At 42.1% G+C, this 24100-nt stretch overlaps 4 protein-coding genes across 7 annotated transcripts; 2 read left to right on the top strand and 2 right to left on the bottom strand.

The window, feature by feature from the left end:
• Positions 1 to 579: 579 nt before the first annotated feature.
• On the bottom strand, positions 580 to 3046 carry si:ch73-345f18.3 (uncharacterized). The gene is made up of 4 exons (XM_004547959.4): positions 2844 to 3046; positions 2419 to 2500; positions 2085 to 2306; positions 580 to 1996 (listed from the first exon to the last, which is right to left on the bottom strand). Exons 1-4 carry the CDS (start codon positions 2895 to 2897, stop codon positions 1599 to 1601), a joined length of 756 nt encoding a protein of 251 aa, XP_004548016.2. The 5' UTR covers positions 2898 to 3046; the 3' UTR covers positions 580 to 1598.
• Positions 3047 to 3591: 545 nt separating this feature from the next.
• On the top strand, positions 3592 to 11007 carry klhl7 (kelch-like family member 7). 2 transcript variants are annotated; one of them, XM_004547961.3, is made up of 13 exons: positions 3592 to 4080; positions 4209 to 4311; positions 4837 to 4930; positions 5028 to 5152; positions 5233 to 5408; positions 5504 to 5678; positions 6733 to 6875; positions 7141 to 7381; positions 7605 to 7806; positions 7898 to 7995; positions 8114 to 8297; positions 8695 to 8868; positions 10158 to 11007. In XM_004547961.3, the coding sequence occupies exons 1-12, from the start codon at positions 3952 to 3954 to the stop codon at positions 8858 to 8860; spliced, it is 1836 nt and encodes a 611-aa protein (XP_004548018.3). In that variant the 5' UTR covers positions 3592 to 3951; the 3' UTR covers positions 8861 to 8868; positions 10158 to 11007. The 2 variants fall into 2 exon arrangements, with proteins under 2 accessions (XP_004548018.3, XP_004548017.3); XM_004547960.3 differs by having other exon boundaries at positions 8695 to 11007.
• Positions 10517 to 15480, bottom strand: aste1b (asteroid structure-specific endonuclease 1b). 2 transcript variants are annotated; one of them, XM_076879734.1, is made up of 8 exons: positions 15345 to 15440; positions 14986 to 15094; positions 14444 to 14706; positions 13727 to 13993; positions 12608 to 13611; positions 12280 to 12511; positions 11959 to 12151; positions 10517 to 11657 (listed from the first exon to the last, which is right to left on the bottom strand). In XM_076879734.1, exons 3-8 carry the CDS (start codon positions 14679 to 14681, stop codon positions 11315 to 11317), a joined length of 2277 nt encoding a protein of 758 aa, XP_076735849.1. In that variant the 5' UTR covers positions 14682 to 14706; positions 14986 to 15094; positions 15345 to 15440; the 3' UTR covers positions 10517 to 11314. The 2 variants fall into 2 exon arrangements, with proteins under 2 accessions (XP_076735849.1, XP_004548023.2); XM_004547966.5 differs by lacking the exon at positions 14986 to 15094 and having other exon boundaries at positions 15345 to 15480.
• smarcc1b (SWI/SNF related BAF chromatin remodeling complex subunit C1b) lies at positions 15236 to 23552 on the top strand. 2 transcript variants are annotated; one of them, XM_024798262.2, is made up of 28 exons: positions 15236 to 15461; positions 15793 to 15912; positions 16217 to 16302; positions 16395 to 16476; positions 16566 to 16658; positions 16777 to 16846; positions 16940 to 17009; positions 17080 to 17155; positions 17471 to 17596; positions 17899 to 17981; positions 18070 to 18176; positions 18277 to 18336; positions 18475 to 18503; positions 18619 to 18734; positions 18822 to 18893; positions 18977 to 19090; positions 19376 to 19529; positions 19634 to 19744; positions 20865 to 20924; positions 21061 to 21319; positions 21454 to 21525; positions 21615 to 21661; positions 21747 to 21849; positions 21945 to 22087; positions 22425 to 22559; positions 22733 to 22865; positions 23040 to 23126; positions 23214 to 23552. In XM_024798262.2, the coding sequence occupies exons 1-28, from the start codon at positions 15327 to 15329 to the stop codon at positions 23279 to 23281; spliced, it is 2811 nt and encodes a 936-aa protein (XP_024654030.2). In that variant the 5' UTR covers positions 15236 to 15326; the 3' UTR covers positions 23282 to 23552. The 2 variants fall into 2 exon arrangements, with proteins under 2 accessions (XP_024654030.2, XP_004548019.2); XM_004547962.3 differs by having other exon boundaries at positions 15236 to 15494.
• Positions 23553 to 24100: the final 548 nt, after the last annotated feature.

Here is a 24100-nt window from a genome sequence, read left to right as displayed (position 1 = left end):
TTTCACTAAAATTGGGTCCACGGCCTATATTCAAGATTTTGCTCTATTTGATCCTCGTTCTTTTTATTTGCCGAGTATTTTCATAAAAAAGGAAGTGTTGCTGTTGCTTCTCTTTTACATCACACTTTACACCTAATTAATCCAAAGCCAAAGACAGAAACACTGCTCCAAAACTGTCCCTCTCTGGTAAACAATAAATGACCATGTGACAATAGCCTTTAGAACAATGGATTTTTGGAAATTAATTATCAACATGGCATATGACCATGTGTTGGTGGGCTTTTAGGTTAATAACAGTGGGAAAGTTGCGGTTTTTAATCAGTTAATAGAAGTCTGTATATTGAAACAGTAAAACATCCCACGCACAATCACGACAAACCTCCAGTTTAGTTTTCAGCTGCTGTTGCAGTGAGCTTTCATGTCATATCATGTCAGCTCTGTCATGTCTGGGAAACATACCAGCCATGAAGTTCGCAATCTGTTAAAGCAGAGTCCAGGCAGAGTTGTGGGAAAGCTTCGCAGAAATCAGTGAACCTATTCTGGTAAAAGTCACACACACACACAAAGTAGTGGCACGTTTATAAATTTAATTCTGGAGTTCAGACAAGCTTTGTCATTGCGGTGCTATTTCTAAAAGTCTGATGAGGATGAAACGATGAGCGGTTGTTAGATAAAAGTGAAGCGGCATTGCCCCCTAATGTTGGCTAGGGAAATTACATGTATTCGAGAAAAGGGGACCTGCAGTGCTCATTTTCAACTGCACAAGTTGCCAATTCCACAGCACTCATACATCCTCATACCACCAGAGATGCAGACTTTTGAACTGAGCACTGGTAACAATTGTCTCTTTAGTCCAGAGGATGGAGCTTTCCTGTTTTTGATTTGATTTGTCTGACCACATTGCCTCAGTCCAGGTTAAGTGCCTCAGGGAAGACAGCAGGGTTTTTTGATCATGTTCACATATGGCTTCTTCTTTGCATGATACGCCTTTAACTTAAATTTGTGAATGACATGGCAACGCATGTTTACAGACAATAATTTCTAGAAGTGTTTCATGAGCCCATGTAGTGATTTCCATGACAGGACTGTGCGTTTAATCCCGTGCATTCAGATTTTCAGCCTTGTCTCTTGTGCACAGAGATTTGTCCAGATTCTCTGAAACCTTTGATGGCATTATGCACTGTAGATACACAGATATATTCAAAGTCTTCACAATTTACATTGAAGAACATCATCAAAGCTAAATCTAAAAGAAAAAAAATTCTAAAATGGAATATTTAACACAGTTTGAAGCTTGAGCTTTTGGCTTTTACACAGTTACACACATCGAGAGTTCATTATTAGAACCTTAAACCAGGTTAAGTATGAGCATCTACCACTCTAACAATACATATGACAGAATGTAATGACGCAAAATAAAAAAAACCACTTTAAACCTATTTAAAGTGTTAGAATACGTTTCTATTATAATCAAATAATAAAAGGAGATATGACAGTCTTGATACGATTGGTGGGGATATTTATGGAGATAACCCATGGAAATGCTGTACTTCCGCATTGCTGTCGGTTAAAACAAAACTTTTAGAAAGATATGTGCACTACAGTTGAGCCCCTGCTATCTGTGCAGCCTCAGTGAGAACTGCCGTGGCCTGTTGTCTGTATCCTTGAGACAACTCTTTGGCCCTCCTCACTTCCCTCATGTTCTCCTCCAGGTTCTCACTAAGTCTCCCTTGTTCTTGGTAAGTTTCTGCTGCCTTCTTCACTTGCTCAGCCATTTTATCATGGCTACGGAGCAACCAGCCGATAAGCTCTTGAAGGGTGGTCCCCTTTGAAATGGTCATCCTGGTGCTGTCAGAAGCACCCTTCAGTTCGTTCTGAGCCCTCTGCAGACGTGGAGGAAGCGGTTTCCCCTCACCTGCGCCCTCAGACCACACAGGAACCGCACTGAGGAAGAAGTCGTAGCCCTTCATCTTAAGAGAGACCTGGTATGTTGGTTCTGGAAGTACATGAGTTTTTAAAAAATGGGGGAGGGAGTGAGGCATCAGCTACCATGAAGCGTGTGTTAAAAAGTATGTGTCACTCACCCTGCTCCTCTCTAATCTTCCCCAAACACTGAACAAAAGCAAGGGTGTCATCATGGGAACAGTCACAGCTCTGCTGGAGGTTTCTTATATGCTGCACCATGGCCTCGTAGCCTTCCTGCTGCTTGTTGAAGGTCTCAGCCATCTCCAAAAACCTCTGATCCAGCTCAGGCACGCACACTCGCCTCATCACCAGCCGTCCAATCCGTCTCACAGTCTGTGCATCTGAGTAGAAAAAAAGAAAAAAGAAAGCACGAGTAACACAGCAAGAAAAACAGGTGGATCAAATTCATCTGTCATTTTTATAAGTATTAAAAAAAAGTCTGAGATGACTTGCCGCTGTCCGCTGATGAACGGCTCAGCCTGGCGGATTCAGCACTATTGACTTCAGAGCGTCGGGAATCCAGGAGAGGCCGTCTCTGAAACAGCGAAAGTTGGTTTTATTTACATAGTGTTTTTCTTTTCTTCTTCTTGTGCCACAAATATTAGGCATATTTGATCACGTGTACCAGTGCAACGATGTGATCATAAACTCAGCTTCAATATTATAATAATTATGTTTCAAATCCCCAACAAAAGTAGATTATTAGGTGAAGACCCAGTAATGCTACATTACAGCAGTTAAGAGGATCCCATCATTTTACTTGCAATGGAAAAATCGAGCGAAGCGAAGCTGTATAGTTTCCTTGCTAAACTCTAAGGAAGCCACTTTACGCTCTTATAAAGACACCATAAAACCCAGTGCAGCGCATAAACACATACCTCATTGTTGTTGGAGTTATCGCCAGAGAAGCAGCAACAGCATAAACGGAACATTTTCTGCGGCTCTGTGGCCTCTCAGTTTGTTTTCAGGTCACTTATTTCTAACAAGGCAATTGTAGTCCGCATTCTCCGTGACGTCAGCGTCATGAGAGTCGAGGAAAGAAAAGCTTCCTGGTTTTGTATTTTACATTGTTGTACAGATAAGAATTCAACAGGTGCAACGACAGGTGAGCTACTACAGCGCATGCGCTTTGCGGTGCTTTGCATGCCGCAAAGCTGAAGCAGCTTTGATATGCCTGTCCGATAGGATATAAAACTACAGTTTTTTTCTGAATAACAGAGTTCGCAGAAATATACAGTTAATATACAGCTAAAGTCCAACCAGAGCAATAACTAGTGCAGTAAACAAACACCCTGACTAAAAAAAACCCCCTATATTATAATTAGTCCACAACCTATTATAACCTATATATATCGTCCCACCTATTCTGGAGACACCGATGACTGTAAGAAACAGCCTTTTCTACAGTCACTCGGAGACACTGACATATTATTCATCCAGGTGAAATTAGCTGTATCCCAACTGTACTATAGAGCTATAGAGAAACTTTTATGTTTTATTCACACCTGCTGTTTATGAAAACCAAAGGGAACTGCTGGGCTTATTTCACAACTCTTCTTGGTCTCAGAGTTGTAATACAATTTATGTCCAGGCTACAGGGGGCAGCATTACGACATTCTGTGCAGACCACAGAAGAAGGCGAAAAAGACGGAAAAAGAAGAAGCAGAAGAAGAGCATCACAACAACCAGAAAAAAATTGAGTTCTAGCTACACGAATGAACAATTAAGCTAACACGTTGTGCTTATTTGTTTTGTTTTTTAACCCCTGGCAGACAAATTAATTTATCCATATGTAGAAGCCGCCGTGAAGTTGTCGGCCTTTAAATTCATACATTCACAACAAGCTGCTGTCGGGGTTTGCAGGCAAACTGCCTGTAGCTAAGCGACAACAAAGAGACTACAGCTGTACGCTGTAGTCATACTGTTAGCGTTGGTGCCAAAATCCTTCATTTTTTCCTTCGTTTTCCGTCAAGTAGTCAGACTGACATGACGGGGATGGCTTCTCCAGAGAAGGCGTCAAGCTCAAAAAAGAAGGGCGAGAGAAAGTGTGCCACCAAAGAGGAGTACAGGCAACTGTCCAGCATCATGGGAGTCATGAACAATTTGAGAAAACAGGTGTGAGTGTGTGTGCGGGAGAGAGAGAGGGAACACGAACCAAAAGTACCAGGCTGAATATCTTTAAGAGGGCTTTACATTAGGCATTTCCTCTGTTCTGACACCTGATTACTGCGTGTGATTTGCAGGGTACTCTCTGTGATGTGACCCTGGTGGTTCAGGGAAAGCACTTCCCAGCCCACCGAGTGGTGCTTGCTGCTGCCAGCCACTTCTTTAGCCTCATGTTCACCAGTAAGTCTGACAAACACAAATCAAGACCAATGGCGGCATATTGGGGGAGCAAGAGTGTGATTTCTTATTATATTTTAGAAGGTAGTAGATGCAGATGTATGTTGCATAAATAATGAGAATTGTGGATTCCTGTTTTTGGCTTTTAAAAGTTGAATGAGCAAAAGGAAAGAAATTTAAATGTAAAAGTATATGCCAGGCGAGCATGTACTGCATCTCCACACCCCAAAGGCTGTGTCCTCACTGCAGAAAAACTGAATATTTTACTTAGTGTCATCTGCCCACTCCTAATCTAATAAAGGCAAACATAGGAATTAGTCTATTTAAGTAATTACATTGATTGTGTGTTTCTCAATAAAGATGGCACAAAAGCTGAAAGTTTATAACCACCCCTATAACGATTACTATGTATTTTTATGCATAATCTATTTATTACTGCTTCCCATCTTGACACACCGACAGTGATGTTGTCATATAGTGCTAGTACACTTGTTATATTTGTGTTTGTTATATTTTCTTCACTTCTAGCCAGAATGATGGAGTCAATGTCCCACGAGGTGGAGCTCAGGAGTGCTGAGCCTGAGATTATTGAGCTGCTGATTGAATTTATCTACACTGCAAGGTAAGAATTGTGTATCAAATTAATTATTACAGATAAAAAAAACAGAAGCATTTTTATTGAGAGAGGCATGTTTGTTTTTTGTTTGTGTGTGTGTCAGAATCTCCGTGAACAGCAGTAATGTCCAGTCACTGCTGGATGCAGCCAATCAGTATCAGATTGAACCTGTGAAGAGGATGTGTGTGGAATTCCTTAAAGGACAGATTGATGCAACAAACTGCCTAGGTGATTGCACAAATACAAATACAGACCTTCCATTTGTGTTACACATGATATTTACTTACTCTTGTTCTGTTCTCCTGTAGGCATTTCAGCCCTTGCAGACTGCATGGACTGTCCAGAGCTGAAGGTGGCTGCAGATGATTTTTTTCAGATTCACTTCACTGAAGTCTATAAATTGGATGAATTTCTGCAACTGGATGTTGCGCAGCTCACACATCTGCTGCACCAGGACAAACTCACCGTCCGTGCTGAGGCCCAGGTACGCGTGTATACATCCTTTAAATATATTTGTGCCAAAGAAGACGTCTGTCACCAAAAATTTGTTAACATGTTCTTCTGTTGCGTTGTGCTCAGATTTATGATGCTGCAGTGCGCTGGCTGAAGTATGATGTGTGTAACAGAAAGCAGTACATGGTGGAGGTGTTGGGGTGTGTTCGCTTTCCACTGGTTTCCAAAACATTCCTTTCCAAGACTGTCCAGGCCGAGCCCCTCATCCAGGACAATCCACAGTGCCTCAAGATGGTCATCGGTGAGCAGGAAGAGTCAAAAACACGTGCACGCATGTACAAATTCTACATTTCAAGTGAACAAAATGAGCAGACAAAGTTACCGGTAACTGTCTCGTTCATGTCGATGGACAAAAAAAGCACAAGCAGTTCACACTGGCAAAAAAAAGGTTTTAAGGATGTTTTATAAATGCATTAAAGGAGTAATATCTCATTTATATGTAAGTATTTAGACTTCTCGTGCGGCACCCTTGGGTCCAGTCTACTTGGAATTATCCTAGAGCCCTTGCTTTTGGAAGTTTCTCTAATTTTTTTCAGCAGAATTGTTCAGAAGGTTAGTTGCTCAGTGACTTCTTTCCCCAAAACACTGCACTTACTGTATCTGGTGCTTTTTGGTGAACTCCCTGCAGGCCTACTCTTGAGGTCTTAGCCACCTGTTTAACTAAGACGCTCTGTTTCACATTACTCAGGAAGCCTGTTAGTTATTCCAAATTTCTTCAATTTAAGCATGGCTGAGGCTGCTTTTAGTGCTTTAAAAATATTTGTAATCCATCCCCAGATCTATACTTTGGCACAGTCCTGTCTCACAGGTCTGCGGAAAGTTCAACTCAACTTCACCTCTTTGTTTTCAGACGGGTGTGAGTCTTTAGTAATTGTGTCCAGTCCAATTATTATATTGGTTGTAGAGGGACGAGTTAAACTGTATAAACCACTAACAGGTAGATTGCACCAGAGCTCATAATACGGGATCTGAATACTTCGGTAAATGGGAAATTTCGTAACTCTTTCCTTTTACTTTGTCATTGTGGATTATTGCATTTTGATTAATTGTGGAAAATAAATTCACTCCAATTTTATCCAAGTCTAACACCCTCTAAAACAAAATGTGAAATACTTGAAAGACTTGCCCTGGAGTCGTAGAAGTGCTGAATCTTAATCTAAATGATCTACATTCGACATTATTATGATAGCAAAAGATAGATGTATAACATATATTGGGTATTTCATTACCTCAAAGGGCTGCTCGCTTTACTTGAGCACGCACACAAAACAAAATAACCAGTGCTTTTCTCCAAGGTGGGATGCGTTACCACTTGCTCTCCCTGGAAGACCGTGAAGACCTGGGAGAGAGCAGTCGGCCACGACGCAAGAAGCACGACTACCGCATTGCTCTGTTTGGCGGCTCACAGCCTCAGTCCTGCCGCTACTTTAACCCGAAGGTACCGGGCTGCAAATGCTAATGAGTTATAGTCACAGGGGCAATCACACCAAAGAACAATTAAAGGGAGTGCAGATATGTGCTCTTGAGTATTACAGTATAATTAATAAGCTAAAGATAAGATTGTTTGTTTTTGTTTTTTTTAAGGTTTTAATTTTACAGGCACCTAATCTGTTCTTTGGTTCACAAAACACTCTATGAGACTTGAGTTTAGTCAGGTCTGTTGAAATCATATTTGGGAATGTTTACAATGGTTTTCCATACAGGACTCTAGCTGGACTGACATCCGCTGCCCCTTTGAAAAGCGCCGTGACGCCACAGCTATCTTCTGGGACAATGTGGTTTACATTTTGGGTGGCTCACAGCTCTTTCCCATCAAGCGTATGGACTGCTACAACGTCCTGAAGGACAGCTGGTACTCCAAGCTGGGTCCACCCACACCTCGCGACAGTCTGGCTGCCTGCGCTGCCCAGGGAAAGATCTATACATCTGGGGGATCAGAAGTAGGTAAGCATGAAGTGAGGGGAGAAAAGATTTAAAAATGAGAGACTCTGGGATCTTGTGCAACTACCCAAAGAGATGCAGACATGTGATGGGGAAAGTAAGCTGGTTTGTGCTACTATTATTACATTCTCTAAAAAAGTAGGAACATTTAAATAGTAAAGATGTCTTGTTAAAGCATAGATAATGATTTCTTCACGGTTGACCGACCACCAACATGTGCCTACAGGCAGCTCAGCCCTGGACCTTTTCGAATGCTACGACACCAGGACAGAGTCATGGCAGATTAAAACAAGTATGCTGATGGCGCGCTGCAGCCATGGATCCGTGGAGGCCAACGGGCTCATTTATGTTTGTGGAGGAACGGTGGGGAACAATGTCTCTGGCAGAGTGCTCAACAACTGTGAGGTCTACGACCCCAACACGCAACAGTGAGTCAACAAACATTTAACATACAACGCTTCTTAATGTGCCCATTTAAAGTGCCATTGGCCTGTTCCACTCAATTTTTGCCTTTCACAGATGGAGGGAGTTATGTGGGATGAGAGAGGCCAGGAAGAACCACGGACTGGTGGTTGTAAACAACAGGATATATGCTGTTGGAGGGCAGGGAGCAATAGGTAATTCATCGTCCCCCCAGATTTTTATACCGCCCATCCACTCCCCGTCATTTTTTTCCTACCTTCAGTGGCCCTAATATGCAATCATATGCACAACTGTCTGTGTGTGTGTTTCTAGGTGGACTGGACTCGGTTGAATACTATGATATTGCAACTAACGAGTGGCGTGGCGCTTCACCTATGCCGTGGCGAGGTGTAACTGTGAAGTGTGCGGCAGTTGGTGATATCATCTATGTGCTGGCAGGATTCCAAGGAGTGGGACGCCTTGGACACACCCTGGAATACCACACTGATACTGACAGGTTGGGTTATTAACTGAATACTACCCAAATAATACAATTTGATTGATACTGCTGAAGAGTCTTTATCAGTAGTATGTGAACACCGCATGACCACCTTCTTCATTGACATTTTCATTAAATTTTCAGGTCTGGCTATTTCATTCATTAATTCCTTAGTTGTTTTTGGTGGTTACTGTAGCTGGGTATATATTGCTAATAGGCGTAATAGCGTATTAGCTAATAATCATACTAGTAAAAAAATACTCATAAACATGCTGTCAAACCATTTGAGTTGCATTTCTTCACAAAACATTGTTCAATTCAGTCACCTGGGCAACGCAGGCTGTAAATCTATACAGTTAAGTAGTAACTTGTTTAAACGCTGAATCGAAATATTCTGATTTTCTTCTTCGCTCAGGTGGGTGACTTGCAACAAGGTGCGAGCGTTTCCCGTCACAAGCTGCCTGATTTGTGTGGTCGACACCTGCGGAGTCAACGAAGACGAAGACATGGACCTCATAGACTCTCAGCCACATGCTGCAGCCACTGCCGCATCATCTTCCTCAGCCTCATCATCCTCATAGCAGTAGAGGTAGTTTAAGCGTACTCGTATATTGAGTTGTGATGCTTGTCGACAGTTCTGACAGCCAGTCAACTGATTTCTGTGGGCTTGTTTTTCAGAAAGGAGCTCATAGTAAGGGTTAGGCTGTAAAGTGGTTATGTTCTTTAACCAGTGAAGTAGGCAGTTTCCTTTTGGCTACTCCAAAATTTTATGTCCTAATTCTTTGGGCTGGACACTAGTTTCATCTATCCATTCTCTGGATAGGTAGTAGGATTTAAAATTTGGGATTTAGATATTCATCTGAAGGCCTGTTAAAAAGCCTGCCAACAACTCTACTGCTGTCACACTGTTGACCTGTCTCTACCTACTGCTCAGTGAATGGCAGCAACAGTGAGAGAGCAGCAGGACTCGGTGATGAGCTGTGGGTAGTTTTTGTTTGCATCTTGTTGCCCAGACAGGCTCTGTGTTCTGGATGAGAGAAATGTTGCTTCTAACTTTGGTCTTTGAATGTTTTAATTGACATATAAACGTAGCTGAAATACGTGGGTTTATGTAAGGTCATTTTTGTTTGATGTTGTATGGATGGATGGATCCAGTTGGATCCAGTAATTCATTGGACAAACTGTAACCGTGCCTCCGTACATAACTCCAGTATTTTTTGAATTAGACAATCAAGATGATCAGACTGGCAGCTATAATTCAGAGGGGTTTACATTTTCATACATTGGAGCCTCTGAAAATGGCAGCCTAAGTAATTAACGTCTTTTAGTGATGCTTTTTCAGGTGTGACAGCAGCAACAAATGCTAGTTACCGTAAATGGCAGATGGCAGAAACTTTACTCCTAAAGTTTCTGCCATCTCTCTGATAGGTGTATTTTGGTGTTTCTGGATACTTCACTAGTATGAACATCTCTTTGGGCCTCATTATGTAAAAACAGTGAAGAGTTATAAAATACAAATGTTGAGACTTTGAATCAACTTTAGATATAATGACTGTGTCACATGTCATGAAATTGAAATGGAACAGGGCTCATCTAGTGATGAAACTAGATGATCGCCAATTGTCCAATTACTTTTTGAACCTCTAAAAAAATGGGGGACTGCGCAAAAAAAAAAAAAAATGCAATACCAAAACAGTTAATGCAAACTTTTTGTTAAACCCCCTGAATTAAACCTGAAGGCTTGAGCCTCAGTCACATCTTGATTATTTGATTTATGTGGTGGTAGTGGTGTGCAGGAGCAAAAGTACATAAATTGTTTCTTTATCCAACAAATTATGGACCTAACTGTAATTTTAAACACTTTTCTTTCTTTTTCAGTGCTCAGAAAATAGCATTTGAGGGACATGTGCAAATTTTCAAGGGCCAGCGGGAAGTTTTCCCAAATTCATCGAAAAAAAAAGTTCTTATGCTTTTTAATGTTTTTCTTAGTTTATGTGGTTTACTCTGTTCGCTTATCTTTTTATCACTTCTGTAGTTTGTCTGCTTACAGGAAGGTCCTGTCAATTCAAACCCAGGACCTTCTTGCTGTGAGGGGACAGTGCTAGCCATTGAACTGCTGTGTGAGCATTTCATATTGTATATTCACATGTCATTTTCTTGTTACGATGTAACTTTTTTGCTGTTTGAATTTAATGTGTGTAAATCAGTTTGTGAAAGAAAAACCAGTCAAATATTGGCTGGGTTTATATTTTATTTTATTTGGTTTGGTCCTTATACAAAACACTGTAAAATTAGATTTTTTTATAGGCTGTAAAATATTCTGTGTCAAAGTGTAGATACAGCATCTGTAAGTACTTAACTCTTGGCTGTGTGCTGATTTAACACTAGTGTAGCATCTTACTGTTCAGTAGCTTTGTGTTGTGCCTTTAAAGAGAAAGCGTTAACATTTTATTCTTAGCTATAAGCAGTTACAATTAAAACACATAGCTCAATGTGATGGTTTACAAAACACGTTTCCATTCCTTTTCAAATACAAATATGATTAAAAATATAAGAGCACCAAGTTAGTGAAACATAAGGCAGCTGCAATGAAATGAAGAAAATGTAAGATTTTATAAAATGCTCCAGACTTTTTCATTAGCTGCCATACAACTTTCTGCTCATGTTACTGACAACTGTTTAAATGTTGTGCTCGAATATGTAAATAAAACTGGGAAGCTGAAAACAAGTGCATTCATTAGAGTAAGATTACTTTGATAAAAGCTCATGATGCATAATGATGCTAAAATTGTGTAATTTGTGGAAAAACTGATGTTCTGATATGAACGTATGTCTTTACAGACATTACTCAAGATGGCAATGCACAATTAAACATTATGACTAGAGGAAGTTAAATTAGTGCAACATACACAGTGGTAAACATTAAGAGCTGTCATTTTTCCCTGAGCAACTGTTGTAAACCACTGACTGGCCTTCCTTAATTTGGCCCCCGAGCAAGTGTTTTTTATCCATCTGTTAATTTTTCTGTCTCCCTATCAATAATCCTCATCGTCATCATCAGACTCTTCCTCGCTCATAAGGAGAGCAAACCGGTTGTTTATCTCATTAGCATCTCTCCCCCCTCCCTGAGCTCCTCTTCCTCTTCCACCTCTCCCTCTTCTTCCTCTTCCTCTTCCTCTCCCTCCCTGCCCTCTGCCTCTCCCCCTCCTTCCTGATTCTGAGGATGAGTGAGTGGCTTTGGAACTGCAGTTCCTCATAGCATTCAGCAGGGAGGAGTAGAGCTGCGCAGACAAAGATCCCCCAGGCAGCAGAGACTCAGCATTTCGGCCTCCTTTCAGATACCTGACGAGGCCGTGCACCAGCGTACCACTGAACAACCTGAGAGACAGAGGGAGTGAGAACAAGGCAACAAAGATGCAAAAATGTACTCTAAAAAAATACTCTTTACCATCGTGGTATAACTGTGGACACATATAATATAATTATTATCATCCCATTTGTGTAAGCTTAGCAGAAAAACCCCAAACTCACTTCAAATGTAATTAAAGCTTTCTACATGTAAATCTAGAGATAATTCTCTTTTTCCTTGCCAGCTCCTGTTTGTTGGTTGCACCTCTAGTTCTAATGCATACAGAGTACCATTTTCTTTTACTGTATGTCCCTGACATACAGTACTTACCATGAGAGATGAGGTTCTGGCAGCGGCAGCAGCAGTAGCTGATTTAGACAAAGTGCACTCCAAAGGCAGGCCTGCCATTGGCTGAAACTGTGAGCCATTCCAATATCTACTCCCCGTCTCTCACCTGGTCTCACACGTTGTCGATCCAGCCCTGCACACACTTTATGTTCCAGAGCCCAGTTTGGCTGCGGGACTGCAGTGTTGAAAGCAAATACAAGCTTTTAGGTAATGGCAAGAAAAATGAAAGGTTGGCATGTTACTAAGGCATATTAGTCTTTTTAACCATGTCGAAGAAACCAGGAGGGATACAATCCAACTAACCAGTGTGTTGATAGTGGATAGCTCCAAGCTGTGTGTTCAAGAAGACCTCTCCATAAACCATGCCTAGGACCAAAGCTTGCACCTGGGGCTGTGAGGGTGTCGGTGTGGCCTCTCGAAACCAGAATCCTGTCACAGCTACAGGCAGCTGCAGGTGGAAAGGAACGGAAACTAAGGCTGACTGGTTCACGCCCAAAACTTGTAACAGGGCACCAAGTCGGACTGCTGCAGGAGCCTGGAACAAAAATATTGAAAAATACAATCAGATCATGTGGAAAACTTCTAACTCCAGACAAATGCAAAACAAATACTGATTCTGAAAAATGTTTACCTGACCAAGTCCAGCCAGGTGTACATGGTTTCTGAGTGGGACTGCCTCCACTTCCATCTTCTTCAAGTTCAGGTCCAAGCGATCATACTCTTCCACAGAAATGGGAGCGCCCTGAGCCTGGACTGTTGATGACCCAGCTGCTTGTTCCTTGCTGAATGCTGCATTTATGCTCTGACCCCTACCTCCACACCCCCTTCCTCCTCGTCCTCTCCCACCTCTCATTCCCTGTCTGTTTTCTTGCATCCTCATATCTTGTATTTCACCTCCTGGCCCCTTCATTGACTGTGTACCACCAACTCTTCCTTCAGTTACATTATCTTGAGATCTGTGCAGTAATATCCCATATACAGCCTGCCGAATGGCTCTAGAACTACAGTGGCTGCTAGCTAGTTTACTGTTCTCCACCTGCGGGATGAGAAGGACCCTGCGCATCACCAAAGCATCAAGCACCAAGGGAGGAAGCCGACCCTGAAGTGCTGCTGTCGACAGGCACTCCGGCAGCTGTGCCGGCCCAGGGGTCTGCCCTCCCTGAAATGCCTTACCTCCAGAAAACCAGCGGGCCACAGAGCTCGGAGCCTTGATATGGTACTCCTGCATACATGCCAGCAGCTTGGATGCGAGACCACCCTTCTGCCCTCTTTTGCCCTTACAAGCTTCCTCCCCCATTAGGCTGCTCACTTCTTCTAAGGCCTCAGTCACAGTTTTAAAAGAGGACAGCCAAAGAAGGAGGCCTTCAATACGAGAAGGGGGTGATCTACCTTTACCCCTGCCGCCACCTCTCCTTAACAGACTTGCATCTAACAGAGAAAGAAGGGTTTCAGTATCTTTTGGAGTTCCGTAGTCATTTCCAGTCAGAACAGCACATAAAGGGAGCAACTCGGGGTTCATGCCCCCGAACATGCGACACAGGCCTGCAGTGGTGTAGCAGCGAGCTAAGATGTAGCGTTGCGAGGCTTTACCGTTAAGGTTGGTCCACTGGAAAAAACGGAATGGCAGATAACCTCCTAAGATCAGAAAACAATTGAGATAGATACCACATGAGAAAATACATACTGCAAAATACTGTTACCACCAAAGAGCTATTTTGCATCTATGTTAAAGTCCAGAGACTATCCACACCTGGAAGGTCAAAGATATAAAAGTCACTGTCATTTGTCAGCACTGGGCATTTCCACTCTTGTGCCAAGCACGCAATCTCCCAGTCAGCCTCAGCTGGACACTGGATGAGCGGGACTCCACTCTGGATGAGGACCTGAATGAAGACGTCTCTTGTAAGAATGGGGAGAACAGAGCCATTGCGGCCGTGAGAGAGGTTGTCTGCCTCTTTTATCTTGGACTGCAGGCGCTGGCGTAGAGTATCAAACTTCTTGTTACTGGGGTCCATCCCTAATAATAATAAAAAGATAGGAAAACAGATGTTTGCAGGTGTTATAGCATTATTTAATGTGAAAAGTGGTTTTTGCTTTAGGTTTGTGCAGATTAAAGATATAAGCAACAAAAGCATTCATGAAAAGGTAAAGGATAAAAAAATCTAATATAGTTCAATGATATAATGATTTAATAAGCAGACCTATTTGTTATTACAATGAAAAGCAATATAAAGATGACTGAAGTTAAGATGTCCTATTGAAATTAAGGGGAATGTTTACTAAATGAGGTGAGTACTTAAATTGAAGATATTAGATGATGTTGTACCCAAATACAGAGAACTTTAAAAAAAAAAGAAAAAGAATAAAAAGAAAAAGAAATAATGTAAGCTGTCCCCTTTTTTAAATGTCTAGAAAAGTACATACTTGAAACATCCTAACTTGACGGCCTTGTATAAAGCATCTTTACCTCCATCCAGAACCACATATGGCTGGATGTTACAGGTTGCCAGTGCAGTGAGGAACTGGGCGAGCAGGGAAGCAAAGGCATCGTAGTCCCCTCCGTGCAGCTGATCCAATCCGTGGCTAAAGTACAGGCGGAAATAAAGACTGCAGCCATCGATAACGAGCCGACTGTCCCTAAACTTCACATCTTGTAGGAAGTGTCTGTTCCCCTCTACAAAGGTCGTCAGACCATGGACACCCATTACATCTCAGGGCGTGGACGAGTTCCTAGAGTGAGATGATGTATAAGATAATGGTACTCACGATGGTTAAAATGCACGAAAGACAGTTTCTGTGCAATCATGCAATAAACGGAAGGTAACTGCCAGAAAATGACAGGAGTCACAGTTCGCTCCAATGTGAAGTAAGAGACACAGAGACTGTCGGCTGGAAAATTAAGACTCATCGGAAGTTATTGCAACATAAAACTATGAGTAACTGACGACAAATGACATCCAGAATCAGCCGTATTTAGTAGAGCAGTAAATGTTTACGAGTTTTACTAACCAATGACACTTTCTTCTCTTTACTTGCTCGAGTGTTTTTCTGTCTTGCGCAGTTCCGTCCTTGTACTTCAAAATAAAGTTCCCGGCTAGTAACAAACGTGTGTATTCCTCTGTAAACACGATAATATCTAATTTTCCTCTATATAAAAAATCAGCAAAGAACACGCGCAAATAAAGCCACAACACTGAATAATGACAGTTAAATTTTAATTAATTTGAAAAGCCTTACGCTAAATTGCGTTTGCGTTCTCGCGAGGGAACACGAGAACGCAAACGCTAGCGAGGGCGCTAGCCAGTTTTGTTCTCACGTTTGAAAAATAATTACGTTTTATTACGACCACAATGTCCGGAGGAACAAACCTCGGGATTCCCGGGACAAGCCAAGCCACCCCCGGTGCATTTGCACACCGAAAAAAAGACAGCAGCCCGTCCGCTAGGTTTTGGGAGAGTCCGGATACTTTAGCCCAGCTGGAAGTGGTGAGACAGTGGATCGGGAAGCACTACAAAAAGGTAGTTAGCCGACCAGGAAGCTAAGCAAGATGCTAGCCGCTCCCCCTCCCTGTTAGCAAGCCCAGTGGGTTACAGCGTAAACATACGGTTACGTGTTCACACTGGCTGTCTAGATATAGAGAAATTAAGTCAGCGGACCCTGCACAAAAGGAAAGATATACAAATGTGAAGTGCAAATCTAGCGCAGTCGTATCACATGTAAATACAGCCCTAAGCTTGTGTATATAATAGAGTATTGAGTGGCACGATAAATAAAAATTCTACTCCTATCTAATTTCAAACCCTCTCTATTTGTTAGTATGTTCTGGCGGATGCCCCATCTTGCCAGGTCCTGGCTGCAGTCACCCTGCAGCTTCTCCAGTTCCAAGAGGATGCATTTGGCCGACAAGCTACCAGCCCTGCACTCACCAAGCTGCCTGTGAGTCTATCTCTCACTGTCTATCTAATTGTCGTCACAAGTGACTTTAAAATGCCTGATAGAATTGGCTTGTAAGTCGCTGTAAGTGCCTCACTTTGTAGTGTACTTTCACTATTAAAGTAGTAGTAGACTGATTATTGATTGATGAGTTTAAAACTGTGGAAGCAAATGCTTGCCTCTAAGTATGCGTGACACTTAATAGTGAAGAGGATTAAAAACAACAACAACACCCAAATAATGAAAGTTGTTCATGTTCATGTCCATGACCCAAACCCACAAGAAAACCTTGTTGATTTCTCTACAGGCACAGTGCTTCCTTGACTTGCGACCAGGTGATGGACTCTGCCACATTCTTGGCACAGCTTACAAGTTCAAGTTTGATCAGGGCTGGTGGGTAGTTTCCTAATATGATCCCTAACAGATCTCATTTGCTTCCACCTGTGTCCTTAATATCTCTTTGTTCTCTACCTATTTTCACACAGGCGAAGGTTTGACTTACAGAATCCATCAAGGACTGAGAGGAACGTGGAGATGTTTGGTACAATTGAAAAAGCACTGATCCAGGTGAAAACTGCAAATCTCAATACACACAACTGCACACACATACACACCAAGGACTGTTCCTTCACGAACTTGAATATTTGTCACAACAGAACAACTGCATGTCATTGCCTGTCGTATATCTGGACCCTACACTGGATCAGGATCTGGTCGGCAGACTAACTGGCATCATCACCAAACATCAGGTAAAGTACTGCAAATAAGTAGAAGATTATTTGTAGCTCAGAGTGAGACTAAATGTATGTAGCTCTGATACAGTAGTTGGATTTCAGTGCTACTGATTCACAGTTTGTCCCCCTGCAGGGTACTGTTACAGAGGACAGAACGCTTGCCAGTCATCACATATACCCCTGCCCTCCCTCGACAGAGGAAGGTTAGTTAAAGTTTGTATGTGTATATGTGTTTGCTGATGTTATGATGCCTACCACTTAGCTTAAATACATTTTGTATACACATCTGTTTTTAGATGAATGGATGCGTCCTGTCATGCGGAAAGACAAGCATGTCTTGGTACACTGGGGCATGCACCCTGACAGGTAAAGCAAGCACAAACACACACACAACACTTGACCAGCATGAAGTGACAACGTCTCTTGTCTCTTACAGTTATGATAGTTGGCTGTCATCGAGTGATGTTGAGGGAGAGGTTGAAGAGCTGCCACATCCAGAAAGTCCCTGGAGGGTTAGTGTGGCACCACATACATCACGCTGTCAGGAGTTAGTTACTGCTGCAGTTACTGAGTGATGTTTGTCTTCAGTTTTCTTTGTCAGACAGAATGTGATTGTCAGCGGGGACATTAAGGAACCACGCGTACTATAAATAATAGATGATTTTATATAATGTCTAAAAAATTTACAGAAATTTTACAGCTGACTGAATCCTATTCATTTAGCATGCTCTGTATTCCTTTCTTACACTTGATGAGATACCGAAGTATGCATCACTCATTAATATTCAATTTGTGTGGGTGTGTGTGTGTGCGTGCGTGTTCTCCAGGTCCATGTTGGTTGGATTCTGGACACGGATGTTTTCAACGAATGGATGAATGAGGAAGACTACTGTGTGGACGAAAGGAATGTGCCAGTCATCCTCCGGCAGCGTATTCACCTCCAAGACGACCAGGTTTGTGTGAAGTAGTAAAAAATGGCACTGGTCTGTAGGCTTAGGAAGGAGTTCCCCTGTTATTAATGCATGCTTACGTTTTAACAGTTTAATCAACTGCAAAAAGCAGGTGTGATCCTGTTGTGTGATTCTTTTGTTCTCAGAATTGTAAGCAGACACGCTTCTTTTCCCATTTCAGACAATTCTCCTAGAGATGAAAAACAGCTGTCAGACACAAAGTTGCAAATCCTGCTCTTTTGTTTCAAAATAGTCTCTATTCCATTTTTAGTTTTTCTCCACCTGCCTTTAACTTTTTGTTACAGGATCCAAAGTCTACACCCTCCAAAAAGAGAAGGCGCTCCCCGTCCCCTCCCTCCTCTGAAGGCAGGAAGAAAGGAAAGAAAGGGTAAGACATAGGTGTTTCTTTTAATACGGGGCTGTGCTTTTGGGTTGTCACAAAAGGTATCACTGTTGATTTGTGTGCTCACACACAGGAGAAGGCGTGGACAACAGGACGAGGAGCCAGAAGAGGACCTGACCAAAGACATGGAAGACCCGATTCCTGTGCCTAACATGGAGGAGGTCATACTACCCAAGAATGGTGAAACTCTTGAAGACAGTGTCCAAAACTCATTAAAAATGTGTACATTTCCTCTAAAGTGTTTAAATGTGTTTAATATTTTCTTATCCGATCTATGTAGTCAACCTTAAGAAGGACAGTGAGAACACTCCAGTGAAAGGAGGGATCATGGCTGACCTAGGTAGGCATGCTTGTGCCATCGTAAATGCATACAGAGAAGTCTCGAAACATTAAAATAAATTTTTTTAAATATGTCATTCGTATGTTTATGTGTGATTTTTGTTTTTTTACATCCTTGTAACCACTGTCTTTTTTTCAGATGACCAGGAGGATGATTTCCCAGGACGGGTAAATATGATGTCATTTCTCTCACTTAAAACTTTTCTAATTGTAGGAATTTTGGGTTTAGTTTCCAGATTTGCAAAAAGTAATATTTCTCTGTGTATTGCTCATCTCTATTTAGGAAGATGAGGATGGAAGAGCAGAGATCCCACGCCTATCAGAGGGAGAGGAAAACATCACAGAACAAACACATCACATAATAATACCGAGCTACACATCATGGTTCAATTACAACTGGTAAGAATATGTATTTGCATTTACCTGTATGCTGAACCTCTTAATTTTATTCAAAAGACCTAAAAGCTCCCTGTGCATCTTGTCCAGCATTCACTCGATAGAGAAACGTGCACTCCCTGAATTCTTCAATGGGAAGAACAAGTCAAAAACTCCTGAAATGTGAGTACTGCTGATGTTTAGACTTTACCGCTATTACAGATGATCGAGAAGGCCTCAGTATAGCTTTCTTTACACCTTCGCAGCTACCTGGCATATCGTAACTTCATGATCGACACATACCGGCTGAACCCCCAGGAATACCTCAGTTCAACATCCTGTAGACGCAACCTGACTGGAGACGTTTGTGCCCTCATAAGGTATAACTTTGTGCGTGTGGGTGTTTGCTGTCATGTGTGTCTGCTGCATCTGCTAAATTAGGTTTAGTGTGTAGGTGTTTATCTGTGAATGTGTTAGTAAATGAAATCTGTTAATGCTGGAAAGGAGCAGTAGGTGGTATATGTGTCGTTAATAATTCTGTAGTTAATAAGTATTTGTGTCTAAAACATGTTGAGTTTGTTAATGTATTTACATGTGTTTGAGCTATGGGGGCTGTTCCAGCTACAGCAGATTAGAATTAATATGAAACAAATGTTTGTGTCCAGGGTTCATGCATTCTTGGAGCAGTGGGGTTTGATTAACTACCAAGTGGATGCAGAGAGCAGGCCTCTCCCTATGGGACCTCCACCCACCCCTCACTTCAACGTACTCGCTGACACGCCATCTGGGCTGGCCCCCCTGCAACACAAACCGCTACAGGTTTGTCGTGATGCTGTTGCGCAAAGCTCTCAGCACAGACAAGTTTAAAACGCAGTTTTTGTCATGTGAAACATCTTCTGACAAACTCTTACTTATTTCCGCAGGTGTCAGCTTCACAGCACATGTTGTATTTCCCAGAAAAGAGCAGAGAGAAACCTTCAGACTGCCAAAACTTTGGTCTGCGTACTGACATCTATGCCAAGAAACACCCTAAGGTCTTACACTGTTAATACAAAAAGTTAAAAAAATAGTTTATAATGGTGCTTACAGTAAAGAGCAACTACAGCTCAGTACAAGTCTTGATCCAGTTTTCATTTCTTTGTTGTGCTTCCATGGTGCCAAGTCTTGAGAAATAGTTCTCCAGACTTTCTGTCCAAAGTTCTCTTTGGAAAGTGGATACTTTTTCAACAATTTTCAGTCCAGTCCTCTTACCTGATTATTTTTAGAGCATTTTAAGGCACTTAAACCACTTGACATATGAATAATAAAAAGGCACCAAACTCATGGGATGAACCAGTGTTGTGTCTGACACAACCAGTATCTTCAGGCACTTTGTGTCTTGCAGCCTGACGCAAAAATACAGAATTTGTTCTCATTTCTTTAGTCGAATCTGTGAAAAATGCTAAAGTTAACACAGCTTGACAGGCATAAAATAGTGTTTTTACACTAACAAGGTGATTCTGAAAGAGCTTTTAGCTGATGAATTGGCGTTTCAAAGCATGGTGTGCAGTGTGTCCTTAAAGAAATTGAGCAAACCGGACAAGTGGAGGCTCTGATAGAGAACAGAATGAAATGCAGCAAACATCCAAAGAAGAGCTTTAAACGTCCTTCAAGAAGCCTGGAGAATTATTCTTTAAGACTACTTAAAGAAACTGCAAGAAAGCTGCCTAAGAGAGTTAATGGATTGCATTTATATAGCGCTTTTCTAGACATTCAAAGTGCTTTACAATTCCACTATTCATTCACTCTCACATTCACACACTGTTCAGGGTGTGTTAAAGAATAAAGGTGGTCATACCGAATATAAACTTTGAAGCTCATCATAATTGTACAAAGTCAGTTTTTCCATGCATTTGTACATGTTTTAATAAATCGCTGCATCCACATCCCATTTTTCTAGCAAAGTATTAAAGTGTAGCTCAAGACTTTTGCGGAGTGTTATGAATCTTGAAGATACGTCTTAATTTGAGAGGTTTGTTTAACAGCAAGTCTCAAAATTCCTTAAAAGAGACACTCTTCCACTGTGTCTCATAGAATAGACCAGAATGTGTTTTATAACAGTGTCATACAAGCTTTATTCTTAAATTATTGTCATATTTGTGATACTTGTCTCAGACTAAAGGAGCGAGCGCAGGAAGAGAGTGGACAGAGCAGGAGACTCTTTTGCTGTTAGAGGTAAGACCAGTAACTTTATCGTCACATGCATTTTGCATTTTTTATTTATGAGATCTTTTATGTAATGAGATCTTTTACCCAAGCCCTTAAGCCTTGTTCGTCTTGGTCTCTCTATTACCACCTCTACGTTTCTCAGGCCTTAGAGGTTTACCGAGATGACTGGAACAAAGTTTCAGAGCACGTGGGCTCCAGAACGCAGGACGAATGTATCCTCCACTTCCTCCGTCTGCCGATAGAAGACCCTTACCTAGAAGACTCTTCGGCCTCTCTTGGTCCACTGGCATTTCAGCCTGTGCCTTTCAGCCAATCAGAGAACCCTGTTATGAGCACCGTGGCCTTTCTGGCATCTGTGGTGGATCCTCGTGTGGCATCAGCCGCAGCTAAGGCAGCATTGGGTAAGACTACAGAGGGAAATAGGTTCATTTCTGTGTAATCTAAGTTTTTAAGTACCTCTGAGATAGTATATCGTATACACAATGTTTGCAAAACAGGGGAAATGTGTGTTGTGACTGTTGCTTTCTGCTTTCAGAGGAGTTTTCTAAAGTGCAGGAGGAATCGACGGAAAAAGCCTCTGAAATGTTGAACCAGCCAGAAAAGAATGGTAATGCTGAAATATAGAAAGGCAAAATTGCACATTACTCTCTCACTGTGCTCTCATAATCTAACATTTCATTGCTTTGTATCTTATAGAAGTGGTAGATGCAGAAAAACTGGAGCCAAATTCTAACCTTCATCAGGTAATGTACCAGTAGGAGCTCAGAGAGTTTATTGTGTGTGCTGGTGGAGTATGCTGCTTAACTTGAGCGTGTGTTTGCATTTCAGGTTACTGTCAGGACTGACGGGCTCCAGGTGGAACCCAGCTTGCCAAAAGTGGAGGGAGTCAAAAGAGAAAATGCTGAAAATATACTTGCTGAGGAGAGAGATGGTACATCAATATGTGCGCTACAGTGAATTTGCATCGTATGTATGCATATACGCATCAGCGGCTCTAATAACGAAATTTTCTCGTGTGCGCTTCAGTAAGGGGAGATGGCGACGAGAACGCAGGCCGGCGGGAGGGGGATGGGGACGACGGGAGGAGAGTGATGGAGCTGGAGCTGGTGGAGGGCAGCGTTGCCACGGCAGCAGCAGCAGCTCTGTCCTCGGCTGCCACGAAGGCCAAGGTAAAGCCCACCCACTGGCTTAAAATCCAACCAATCGCGCATATATAAACTAAAGAAATGCTTAAGTGGAGGGTTTGGGGGTTTTTTTTTCTCCATTTATTCCACAGGTTTCCTAGCAACCAAAACAGATGTAAAATATCTTGAAGGTTACTTGAAGGAAACTCTCCCACTTTGCATATAATTGATTGGGGATATATGAAGAATATACTGTATACTTCCCAGTGTTTGTCTCCGCTTCCTGTGGTTGTTTTACCTGTGCTACATTCTTAGCTATTACAACCACTATACCAACTACTGTTGTCTTCTATCACTGGCTTTTTTTACTCTGTATTTGAAGCATTTGGCAGCAGTAGAAGAGAGAAAGATCAAGTCGCTGGTTGCTCTGCTGGTGGAGACCCAGATGAAGAAGCTGGAGATCAAGTTGAGACACTTCGAAGAACTTGAAACCATCATGGACCGCGAGAAAGAGGCTGTGAGTGATAACGATGTCTTCTATTATACAGGGAAACTTTACTTAACTACTCCATGTCTTGTTGCTCATTTGTGAGCTATAATTCCACACTCCAGTAGATCTCTGAAAGGTTTGTGTCCACATAGAAACCAAAAACAGTATTTAACACCTGTGCATATGCGTGTCCCATGCAGTTAGAGCAGCAGCGGCAACAGCTGCTGACGGAAAGACAGACTTTCCACACTGAGCAGCTGAAGCAGGTGGAGATGAAGGTTCGCCAGCAGAGGGAGCAGCAGGGGCAGCCGGGTTACACAATGCAGCATTCAGGTCTGAACATGGACACTGAAAGCATCCTATCAGTCTATAAATATGGTTAACCCTTCAATTCTTAATATAAAACCCATAACATGATCACATTGTAAGGTGCATCCACTGTCACAGAAATCGGTTCAGTGCTGTTTGTTAGTCTGCCAATGAATTTTAATCCCTTTTCCTCCCTAGGCCAGTCCATTCCTAACCGAATGATGCCTGCAGGAGGAAATGCCCAAACGATGGCTCCTCGACACCCTGGAGCTCCAAATGGCATGTGTGAGTGTTTTCCGCTGTTGTCCTAGATTTATTATTTTATATTATTTCGGAGTGTACTGACACAAAGTTCTTCTGTCACTATCTCAGACCCACCCTCACAACCTGATGGGATAGCACCAGCTCCCACTGGTCCTCCATCATCCAGTCACAGCTGAACTAATCAGAAAACAGCACGTGCAGGTGTGAATACATCACTCGTCTTTCAATCTAAACCAAGCATCTGGAACAGCTGCTCACAATTAAACTCTGCAACGCTTCAGTAGTTTCATTTCAACACTGAAGGATTCGCAAACAGGTAGACACAGTTGATGTGTATTTGTTCAACAGTGCAGCTCATCCACTCTTTGTAAACTGTTTGTGCTCTGATGTCAGAGTTGAGAAATCTGTAGACTGAACTCTGCTCATTAAAGGTTCTTTTTTATGAAACAGTTTTGAGCTTTTATCCTCGTTCAGCTGGTTTCTTTGTGACTTTGTGCTATTTGCAGGGGTCCACCTTCCAATCCATTGGCATGTTGGTGGTACACATGTGCCAGAATATCATTTCAAATTAAATTACAGCCTGTGATTTGAGCTTTGAAATCATTATCATTATGTGTATGGCTTGTTAACGCAAACACCTAATCGTCAAGAGGATCTGCTGAAGTTTAAAGTGAATTTTGGGGGGGGGGGGGCGGTAGTCTTCCCACACAGCCGTCTCTAGAGTTAACAAAAAATGGTTAAAAAAAAAAAAATTCCATTGAGTGGCAGTTCTCTGGGTGGAAACGCCTCATCTGCTTTGAATAATGAGGTAATAATGAAGAAAATGGCCAGACTGATTCAAGCTTACATGAAGGATGCAGCTCAAATTACTCACTACAACAAAGTTATACAGAAGAGCGTCACTGAATACACATGTTGAATCTTGAGGCAGAGGGGCTACAGCAGCAGAAGACCACACCAGGTTCCACTCCTGCCAGACAAGAACAGGAAACTGA

This window comes from Maylandia zebra, linkage group LG22 (assembly GCF_041146795.1).
Source record: "Maylandia zebra isolate NMK-2024a linkage group LG22, Mzebra_GT3a, whole genome shotgun sequence".
In the NCBI taxonomy this organism is placed as follows: domain Eukaryota; kingdom Metazoa; phylum Chordata; class Actinopteri; order Cichliformes; family Cichlidae; genus Maylandia; species Maylandia zebra.
The sequence above is the reverse complement of the archived record's forward strand: the minus strand, read 5'-3'. Positions and strand labels throughout refer to the sequence as shown.